Here is a 10,543-nt window from a genome sequence, read left to right as displayed (position 1 = left end):
GGTAACATCCTGCTCTCAACTCATTTTCTTGGCAGTAGTTTTAATTACGTTTCGGGCTCCTGAATGAATTTGTTTTCTCTGGATCCTTGGCATATTGAGACGCTTGTCACGTTTGGGTGCCTGCAATCACTGATGCGTTTGTTTTAGGGGATGAATTAGTCTTCTGAGCCCGAGCATGTCCAATTTATGAATTAGATTTCATTGAAAGCTAGAACAAAACAAAACAAGGGACGGTTTTGCTGTACCACTTTTTCTCCCCCACCCCCTTGCCCCCAGCGCGGGGGTAAAACAACAACAAAATATAAAATCTCACATTTCCATTTCGCTCGGCAAACGCGGATCCTGTCCCGGGAAGGAGGAAGGGGCATCCCGCCCCGGCGCCCCCGGTGCTGTGTCCCCCGACACCGCCCCGGTCGCCCAAGTTGGGCGAGCGGCTGCGGCCACGGCCCCGCGCCCTTACCTCCGGGGGCGTCCCGCCGAGCCTAGCCAGGCCGAGCCTAGCCGGGCCGGGCGGGGGCTGCAGCCCCACGGAAGAGCCTGTGCCCGGTAACCGCGGAGCAGCCGAACCGCCTCGCCCCCTCCTCCGCTCCCCGCGCGTGGAGCGCCGGCCCCCAGCGCCTTTCCCCCGGGAGCTATACATATGTATAGAAGGTATATAGACATAACAGCGGATGTATGGGAAGGTGGCCAGTCGCGCTGGGTGCCCCCGCCGCCGCGCCGTGCCCCGGCGGCACCGAGGCTCCGCAGTCACGTGGCGCGGGGGGCGGGCGGCGGCGGCGGGCGGGGGGGGGCGGCGGGAGGAGGGGGGGGGCGCCGCTCCGCAGTTCGCGGTCTGCCGGCTCCCCGGCACACACCGAGCGCCGGAGGCTCCGCCGCGCCGCCTGCCAACCCGGGATCTACCTCCGTGCTTTTTCAGCCCCGGCTGTTCTTTCTCTCCCCAGCGCCCGTTTTTCCTGAATCTTGGAAAATTCTTAGGGAATTGGGGATTTTTTTTTTGTTTTCCAAGGGGGGTGTCTGGGCATCCCCCCCCGCCGCCTTGCTCCACCTGCCCTTGCGCCTTTTTTTCCTTCTTTTCCCCTGCCTGTCTCTCCCCCAAACCCGGGCTGATGTGCTGTGCGAGAGGCTGGCAATGGAAGTGTTGATGCTCTGGCTTTTCCCCTGGATATTTCAGTGCGTTTCGGTGCGGGCGGACTCCATCATCCACATCGGTAAGAGAGGGAGCGGGGGGGGGGGGCGGAGAGGGACGCGGGAGATAAAGAATTAAATGAAAGGAGCGTCTCGTTTAACCGCGGTAATGTCACAGGCTGCGGTTCAACCCAACTCCGCGGAGACAGAGGAGGAGGAGGGAGGGGAGAAAGGCTGCTGAATGACACCCCCACCACCACCACCACACAACCCGATTGTAAAGTTAGAGGGGAAATGCGGGGCCGGGCTGCGGGGCGGGGGGGCTGCGGTCTCCCATGTGGCTGGGGAGCCTCTGCGTGGACCTGTTTGCATGGAAAGGTTTTCTGCTGCCCCCCCCCGTGTCTCCTCGTCACCGAAAACAAACAACCGCCCCCACCACCCGAGCAGAAGAGGCATAATCCGAACGTGCTCGGAGGGGAAAACTTTGGGGGCGATCGCCCCCCGGGTTGCGCCCCCCGCCCTAGCAGGTGTCAGCCGAGCCGGAATGCGGGGGGACCTGGCTGGGGAAGGGTTCGGAAGGCGAGATTTGCAGCGGCTCGGTGCGTGTGCGCGCAACTGTTGTGGTTTGAATAAGATCTCATTAAAACCCCTGGGCAGCGAGAAGGCTGGATCAGCGGTGGGAGGAAGAGAGGGATGAATAAAAAGCAGAGGAAAGGCTGATGTGAACTTTTATGGCTTCTGGGAGCGAGGCAGGGTGATGTCCGCGGGAAGCCTGGCGAGCAAAAGCGAGGCTCTGCAGTCACCTTTTGGCTGGTGTTGAAAGGTACCAGCAGGAACGAAAATGAGGATGTTTAGAGGCGGAGAGGGGGGAGAGAATCACTTGTGGAGGGAGGATGATAGAGGAGGAGACGGGAGTACGGCCGGGAAATGAAAAGCCGTAATTCCCACCAGCCTTTTAGGGAGGATGGGAGATCAAAAAAAGGAGGGGGCCGGGGAGGGAGCGATCCTGGCGAGGGGAGGCTCCACGGGGATGGGAGGAAGTCCCGCGTCGCTCGGGGCGGGGAAGGGGAGTCGGGGGACCGGCCCCGTAACAAGTTTCCCGGCAGGGGCGGCAGCCCCGGGCGGCGGCGGCTCCGGGGCCGGCGGAGGAGGCTCCGGTCGGCGCCGCTCGCCTCCGGAGCCTGGGGGCGCAGCCAAGGCAGACAGCATTGCAGAGCCATTAAGGAGACGGGGTCAGTCCCGACCGCAGCCCGGGGACTCCGGCCCAGGGGCGCTCCCCAGGGCCTGGTAGACCCCGGCGGGGGGGCGGCGGGGCCGCCCTGCGGGAAGCGCCCGGGGCGGGGGGAGAAGCATCCTCCGCGGCTCTCCCTCCCGGCCCCGCTTCTCCTGCGGGTGGACGGGGTCACCTCGGCTTCTCCACGCACCAAGTTCAGCCCGAGCGGTGGTTGCTAACTAACTCACTCCTGGCAGAAATAGCGGTCCGGTGGGCAGGGGCGGGGGGGGGAGATGCTGCCTGCAGAGCTGGGGCCGCACACGGGCGGTGCGCGGAGGCTCCAGCCACAGGCACGCACGGTGTGAATCAGCAGGACTTTTCCAGGCTGGGGGATAACCTGTTTTTTTGGTGTTTTTTTCTTTTTTTTTTTTTTTCCCCGCTTGTTTTGCTGCCGGCACTGAAGCTCTCCTAGCGCTGCGCAGAGCAGGGCAGCGAGCCCGGCGTGGGCACCCACGCACACACACGCTCCGTCCAGAGGGGCTCTTATGTAACGCCCATCGCCAGATGTTTTCACGTTAACTGTATAAACAGGACAGGGAAATTAAAGCTGCCAGGTTACTGGACACAAACCCTGCCTTCACCTTCGTGTGTGGGAGCCTCGGTAAAACCGCTGCCCGAAAAGCAGCGACCCAGGGAGCGGCGCAGCAGCCAGCAAAAAGTTGGTCCAATTCCCGAGCCCCGTCGCTGGCGAGGCGAGCCCCTGCCCCGGCTCGGGGCTCCGTGAATGCCGGGAGGAGGGTAGCGCTTCCCCGTGCCCGGGGCGAGGCCGCCCACGCGTGGGTCCCGGCGCCGGGGGTGCCTGGTGCTCCCGGAGCTGCCCCGCCTGGCAGCGTGCGAGCCGGCTCCCGGGTGGGGGCCGAGCCCTCCTCATCCTCCGCCGCCTTCCTCCCCGCAGGTGCCATTTTCGAAGGCAATGCTGCCAAGGACGACGAGGTGTTCAAGCAGGCGGTGTCGGATCTGAACCTCAATGACGACATCCTCCAGAGCGAGAAAATCACTTACTCCATCAAGCTCATCGAGGCCAACAACCCCTTCCATGCGGTGCAGGAAGGTGAGCGCCCCCGGGGCGGCACCCACGGCGCGGGTGGGCTGGGCGCTGCGCCGGGGCTGAGGGCGGGCGGCCCCCGGCCCGGCCGGTCGGCGGGGAGGGGGTTTGGGCGCCGGTGGCAGCTCGGACCTGTCCTGGTGCTCGGCTGGAAACTTTTCTTTGGTCGGGGGTTGGCGCTGTCTTACAAGGAAAGGGGAGGGACGGCGTGGTGCGGCTGCTGCGGCGCTGTGCCCAGCCCAGCCTAGCCGAGCCCAGCCTAGCCGTGCCCAGCCCAGCTGGCCCCCCGGCAGGGCCCACGCGTGGACGCGGCGGGGCAGGGTAGAGAAGAGGGGGTCCCACCCGTAGAGTGCGTGTGTGGTGGGGGGTCGTGCGGCGGTGAGGGGCGGCGCAGAAGGACTCGTCGCTGGTGGAAATGGCTGCGGCAGGTGGGGGGACACAAGCCCTGCGCCTCTGCCCACCGCCGTCCCCCCCCATGGGAAGCGGAGCTGGGGGGCCGGCGGTGAGACCCCCGTGGGCGCGGAGCTCCCTCCCGGGTGGCTGGGAGAGGGCGAGGTAGCCGAGGCGCCGGCCGAAAACCTTCCCAGAGTTTACAAGATGTGACAAGTAGCTACGTAGGTAAATCATTTCAATTAGATTTTTGCAAAGGGAAATGTTTAAATTAATCAGCTTGCCTTTACAAATAAGACTTTAAAAAGATATTATTTGTGATTTAATGAAGCCAAGGTTAATTATGGCTTAGGTTATTTCAGAAGCTGTGTTTCTCAGTAGTAATTATTCTAGAAACAGAGAGCTATTTATATACCCAGACTAGAATATTTAAGAAAGTGATTCATTGCCAGCCTTACCCTTAGTTTTACAGAGCACAGAGCGAATCTTTCCCGGTATGAAAATTTGCATTAATCCATATGTATTTATGTCTAAGTTGTGTACATGTAAATCATGGCTGCAAAATTACACCGAATGTTAATTTTCATGAACTCTGCACAATTTCTTCTGCCGCCTTTTTTCCTCAGAGTAGGTGCTAGTTAATATCATGCATGTTCAGGAGGAGCAGCACTGTATACCTTTCCAAGGGCCTGATCTCATTAACAGCAGGATTTCTCCTGCTGCTCTGCAAGCTTAGCGAGGTAATATGAAAAAAAATCTCTGTGAAAGTGGGAAGAAGGGGACTTTAAAACAAAACTCCACCCACATAGTCAGACACCAGAGGAAAATAAAAATCTCTAAATAACGGCGGGTTGATTTATTGGCAAAGATTAACTCCGAACAATTGGATCTTCTTACATTTGCAAAAGCTTAGTGTCCTATATTGGAGCTTATTCATATTCATGGAAGTGACAGTAATTGGCTGGCTGAACAATTACTTTCAACAATGTCTCTTCTCAGAAGTGAAACTTTATGAAACTATTCTGAATGCCTTGGGATCTGAGCTGACAATCTTGTGGACAGAGCCCCTTTGCTCAGTTTTGTTGAAAACAGAGACGCATGACCAAGTGGAGGATTCTTCTTGATCTAGTGGGATTGTTTAATTGGTTTATTTGCTAACCTTGAAGATCAGTATTGCATTTATGAAGACTACTAAGAAAATAAAATTTCTCTGTCAAAATACCATGCTGGAGCCACAGAAAAGACTCTGGGCAGGTTTTTAATCTTTTTGATACAGAATCTTTGTGCTACCTGAATACATGTAAATAAAGATGTTTCTTTCTATCCCTTCCAATATGCCCTTTCAGGGCCCATGTGTCCATTGCAATTAGAATTGCTCTTTGATGAACTGATCCTGTGCTGGAGAATTAAGGAAGTGGTTGATGAATGTTCACAATTCCAAAGAGAAATTGTTCTCTGTCACTACTTCATTAACGCATATCAGTGTGTCTTCTTTTGGGAGGACTACGAAATGATCCTATCTGCGAACAAAACCTTGCCACAGTGGGAGAGCTAAGAGAAGAGCATCAGACTTTGCTCAATTTCCTGGCTTGCTTTGTTGGGTCAGGTCAGGTCTTCTTTTATTTAAGATTTAATTTCCTACTTCTGAAACTGTTATACAACGTGCTGACAGAATGATCTGTGGGACGTACAAGTTGCCGGGCTGTTCTTACGGAGCGGTGCCTCCCTGCCTGGTGTTACTCGGTGTCAGTCTGACTATTCAAAATCTCATTGTATCTCACTGTACGGATGTCCTGCTCATTTTGCTAGAATATTGCGTATAGTAGACAAAACAACCTGGAGCAAATCCGCTGCCCTGACTGCTTACAGAATCTTGCTGCTGCTACATAAAATGCCCTGACATCCACATTATTCTTCTGCAGTGTCTTTCTAGGCAGCGCCATGAAAATCAATGTTGCAAGCATTAGTTTCATAACGATGGAACTTTTTATAGTAAAAACCAATCTGGAATAAAAACAGACCGTTGTGATGCTACCGCCAGAATAGTTCATGCCATCAAACCAATCACAAATATTGGTTTTATTTGAAGCGACTTTTGCACAGTGTTATGAGATGATCTTGTAAATCATTCCTTGAGCCCTTTTTAAAGACTGCTGCAAACTAGGACCTTCATTTCAATGATGCGCAGTACCATGCTGGTAAAATTGTGGGAAGCCACCCCTCCATGTAACAAGGTCTGTTATGCAGTAACAAGGCTTTTATTACTGATGGAGATAGTATTTAACATGTGTTTGACCTGGCATTTATTGTGCAGTTGGAGAACCTCTGCATGGTGAGGAAGCACAGAAGAGCGGTAACTGTAGGGTTTTCTTAATTGGAGCAGCACATTTGCAGAGCTAAAGGCCAAACAGAAGGTACTTTGCCTTTCATAAATGGAGTAGTTTTCAATGCTGGAAGGTGCTGAGAAATGTCCTAAGATTTGGGAAGAAAGCTTCACTGACTTTGCTTTAGAGAAAGAAGGGCACTATTGTGAGAGTTTCTGGTGACTGAAATAGATAAATAAAATTCAGAGATCCTTTTTCTTTAAAGGCTTGGTGGACACTCGTGTTAATGGCTGTGTCAGTGCCAGAGAATAGTAATTAACAAAAGTGTAAATTGTGTTCTATCTTTACCTCTTATTTTAATGTATGTTGCAGGAACAAGATCCTGTTTTGCTGATAAATAAAGAGATTGTTTTGGCCCCATCAAACTCTCGTTCTCCAAATAAGTGTGGCAAGTGGGTGGCAGGAATTCCAGTGGCAAGGGATGCAGCAGTAAAGAATAAACAGGCCCTGGTGTACACGTAAAATAAGACTTTGTTGTCTGTTTGCACTTGCAAACAGTTGTTGCATTTTGTGGAATATTGCTTTTATGTGTGTGGCAATTACTTGAGGGAAAAATTGTTTTTTCACTGACTGTCATGGGAGAAAATATATATGGGGAATTATTGTTCTTTTCATATGATTTTAAGGAAATGAGCTCAAACCACAAACATGATGTTGAATTATACCCTTGCTTCCAAAAGAGCTATGTGCTCAGTTTCTGTTAAGTCATTGAGATGTGAGATAATAAGTGCTTGTTTGTGTGTGGTGTGTATTTAAGCTAGGACTGTGGTAACCTCTTTGTGATTCAAGGATTCAAATAAGCTCAAAGGTATGAGAAACACTTTAAAGCTTTCAATCCAAATTGGGATTTTAGAGCCTGCCATTGGTGTTGAAAAGGGACTTTGTGTATGATGTATGGGTGGCAAACAAGTTTCCAGCTGGGCTTGAAGACGTGATGGCATGTTTAAACTAAAAACCAAACAAAATGAATGTGTAAGCTTTTAAAATATTGCTTTTGGAGGGGGGGTGGTTAGCTGTTTGTAGTGCTCTTTGGAGAAGGGATCTAAAGGAGACAGTTACTCAGAAATTGAAAAACTTTAAAATCCTCTTTCTTGGTGGATGATGCTTTCACATCTATGGAGCTTTCCTGGAGCTGAAACTTGATGTTCTCTCTGCATAGCAATTTCAGATGAATTGTTTCTAATTTGAGCAGCCTTGTATGTATGCTTGTTGATGTTAAAATGCTGTCAGCTCTGGAAACCAGAACAAATTTGGAAAATCAGAATGTGATTTGAGAGCAAGAATTGTGTTCCATAAATGGGTTTATTGGCAGTCCTGCGTACACTGCTGTGGTTTCAGGGCAACTCAGAGCTGCTGCTTTTTTGGATGTCTGTGTTGTATACCATTGAGTGAATCTGATCTCTTATGATAGTCTGTAGGACGTGGTAACATACGTACTTGGCATAGTTCTTGAACTATCTTGGCTCAGCATGTATATTTCTAGTTACTACAACAGCTGCTTTCTAACAGTTCTATTTGTTGAGAAGGTATAAGCTGATCAACATGTAGATAACTGAAATGAAATACAGACCTGGCAAATGGGACTCATCAGCTCCATTGCTATTCCTGCATTTATTTATCTGGCTAAAATCCCAAGCAGAGCTGTGCTTGTCATATGTGCCTTGCCCAGTGGTAGGGAACCGTGGAGGACCGGAGCGACTGTATGCCTCTGTGTGTGTGTGTCTTGGGATATTTGCATACAGCCCTTTTGCAACCCTGGGACTGTATTTCAAGGCAGCGCAAGTGTCCCTGCCCGGAAACCCACAGGTGGGCCAGAAGCTGCGTCCTGATTTTGGCAAAACACAGACTTCAGGTAAAGCAGTGATTTCTCTGTCAGGAGAACTTAAACTTAGGTGGCTATTAAATGAAGAAGAGGAAAACCTAACCACAGCTGTGAAAAGATACCCCTGGGTCGTGGTGATAACCCTCCCCCTGCCATTGGGTAAGCCCAGGTCCAGAGCCATATACAGCTACATCAAATAGGCGTTTGTGTAAATGCGGAGTAAGGTGTTTTGTTTTGTTGAGCTGTAGTTTCACATGGCCCAAAGGTGAAGGTTGTTGTTTTTAGACTTAGGATATTTTAATACCAGAATGGAAAAGTAGAGAGAAAGGAAAGTGAAGCATAACAGCAGCAACAATTTCATAAAATATTGCATATAGAAATTATTAGTTGTGTTTTTTTTTTTAAAAAAAAAAAACCCCAAAGCTTTATTGATTTGACTGCACTGGATTGGGGAATTTGGTACCTAGATAGAAATCATAGGCTGTACCTAGATTTTCAATGTAAAACAAACAAAAAGTTCTCATCTGTATCAATAGAACATCAATTCGTTTTTCTCCAATGGTTTCTCTTGAGTCTTTCATTGCCACGTAACGTCACCTTTACCTGCTCTTCTGCAGCTTGCTCGAACACAGATTTCACGCTGTTTTCATCAGGATACATGGGGTCCTGTTTGGAAGTTTTTGACAGGTGAACTCTGAGCTCTTCAGAAAGAACATATTGTTACATATATTTTTTTTCCTAGTTTTAATCTGAGCTTTCAACACTTTTTAAAATACGGCCAGGACAAGTGTAGGTAGAGGTTCCCTCCCATGGTCAGAGAGGCCTTGCTGTGCAAATACACATTTTTTCTACTAGTCTGCTGCAGTTAAAAGCTGTTGCTTAGTGGGGTGAATGTGCTTAACTGTTTTACCTCCTTGTGCCTTCTGAGACCAGACCAAGACTTGTTAAGGACTGCCGCAGTGAAGACATCTGTGACGCTGTCTTCTCATTGTGCTTGTGTTTTTACGCTCTATAGTTGCATGGCTCCGTGTATTATAAACCGGAGTGTTTCGCAGAGCTGAAGAAAACAACAAATTAAAACGTCCATCTCCTCCCATTCTTGTGTTTCTGTTATGCTGAAAGCAGGGACCTGCAGATGCCTTCAGCAGGAAGGAAAGGGCTTGATAGCCCATGAAGGAGTCTGGTTGGTGCTGAGGATGAAGGCAGGCTACAGGCTGCGGGCAAACACCCAAACACGCCTTTGTGTTGTCCTTTCATTCCACTTGCGCTTTGTTACTTTGTAGCCCCGGCTATTCAGGCTCTGGCCACAGTTTAACTGCAGGTGCGAAGCACTCTGTACTTTGAGGAGGCAGCCCCGCTCGCACCGCCGCTGGGGTTAGTCCCGCCCCAGCCGTGCCCTCCGCCTTTGCAGCGGCGCCCATCGCTTCAGCCCGGGGCTGGGCTCTCAGGGCAGCGAGCTCCAGGCAGTGCCATGCACTGGGGTGCAGCAGGCAGTCAGGAGAAGAGGGAGGTGCTGCCTTGGGCTCGCAGCTTGGCGTCCCAAGGTAGGAAGGTGTGTGGTGGTGGGTTTTTTGCGGAAACACCGACAGCATGGCTGGGACCTGCGTGGAGCGCAGAGCCCTGCCCCAGCGCGGGGGAGGTTGCTGGTGGGGAGGTGGTGTGCTCAGCCTGCCGCAGGAGGTGCTGTGGGGTGACAGGGGATCCCTTGTTGTTTTCGTGCCTCGCAGTTAAAAGGTTTTTAGTTCGTCTGAAAGATTTTGATTTTTTTCACTCCCTCCATCTGAGATAACGAGTGAGATAACAGGTTACGCTCATTTCTTCTCTCTCTTCTAATACGCAGACTTGCTAGTACCTTTATTTCCATGTTAGGTGTGGGTCACCCATCTGGTGTAAGGGTCTCATACACAACAGCAGCTGTAGGCTAGGCTACAATCCTTTCTCAGTACCTAATGGTCTTTCCCACTGATCCTGCTGCTGATCCTGCTCATTTATCTAGGATTTCATTATAGAAAATATACCACCTCATTAACTATCATGCTAGAAATTATCTTAAAAGATCAGAAATAAGCAGTGTTGATAAAAACATTAGCGAATGGTTTTCAGGGTTAAAGATTTTATTTTTCTCTTTCTCTTTTTTTTTTTTTTTTAATTTGAGCACTTTGTGGCAGCTTTTCTCAGCCATTACTGTGGAGGAGGATCTGTAAATTTGAAATGAGTAGGCAAAATCACCTCAGCCTGATCTAGTTAAAATAATGGATAAAGAAAATGATCTTAAACTGTGAAATATAATCTGTATAAATGCATATACATGCATCCCCATACACCCTGACCAAATAATTTAATTGCTAGACTTACTGCAGTATGTCCAGCAGGGAATATGCCTTGAGCCTTTCTGTGTTCAGAATCTTCCAGCTACAGATGATTAGATTATTGACTAAGTATTACATTTTAAATTACATCTCCATACTTGCAGAATGAAATGAATTTAATATTTTGATGTGATT

At 50.3% G+C, this 10,543-nt stretch overlaps 1 protein-coding gene across 3 annotated transcripts in view; it reads left to right on the top strand.

The window, feature by feature from the left end:
* Positions 1 to 689: 689 nt before the first annotated feature.
* GRID1 (glutamate ionotropic receptor delta type subunit 1) overlaps positions 690 to 10,543 on the top strand; it is a 544,302-nt gene continuing 534,448 nt past the window's right edge. For all 3 annotated transcript variants that reach the window (XM_064464794.1, XM_064464796.1, XM_064464795.1), the window contains exons 1-2: positions 690 to 1,208; positions 3,294 to 3,449. In XM_064464794.1, coding sequence (XP_064320864.1) covers positions 1,130 to 1,208; positions 3,294 to 3,449 — 235 coding nt within the window. In that variant the 5' untranslated portion in view covers positions 690 to 1,129. The remainder of the gene's footprint in view (positions 1,209 to 3,293; positions 3,450 to 10,543) is intronic.

Source organism: Phalacrocorax carbo, chromosome 13 (genome assembly GCF_963921805.1).
Source record: "Phalacrocorax carbo chromosome 13, bPhaCar2.1, whole genome shotgun sequence".
NCBI lineage: Eukaryota > Metazoa > Chordata > Aves > Suliformes > Phalacrocoracidae > Phalacrocorax > Phalacrocorax carbo.
Note: the sequence above shows the minus strand (reverse complement) of the source record. Positions and strands in the feature narration are given on the sequence as shown.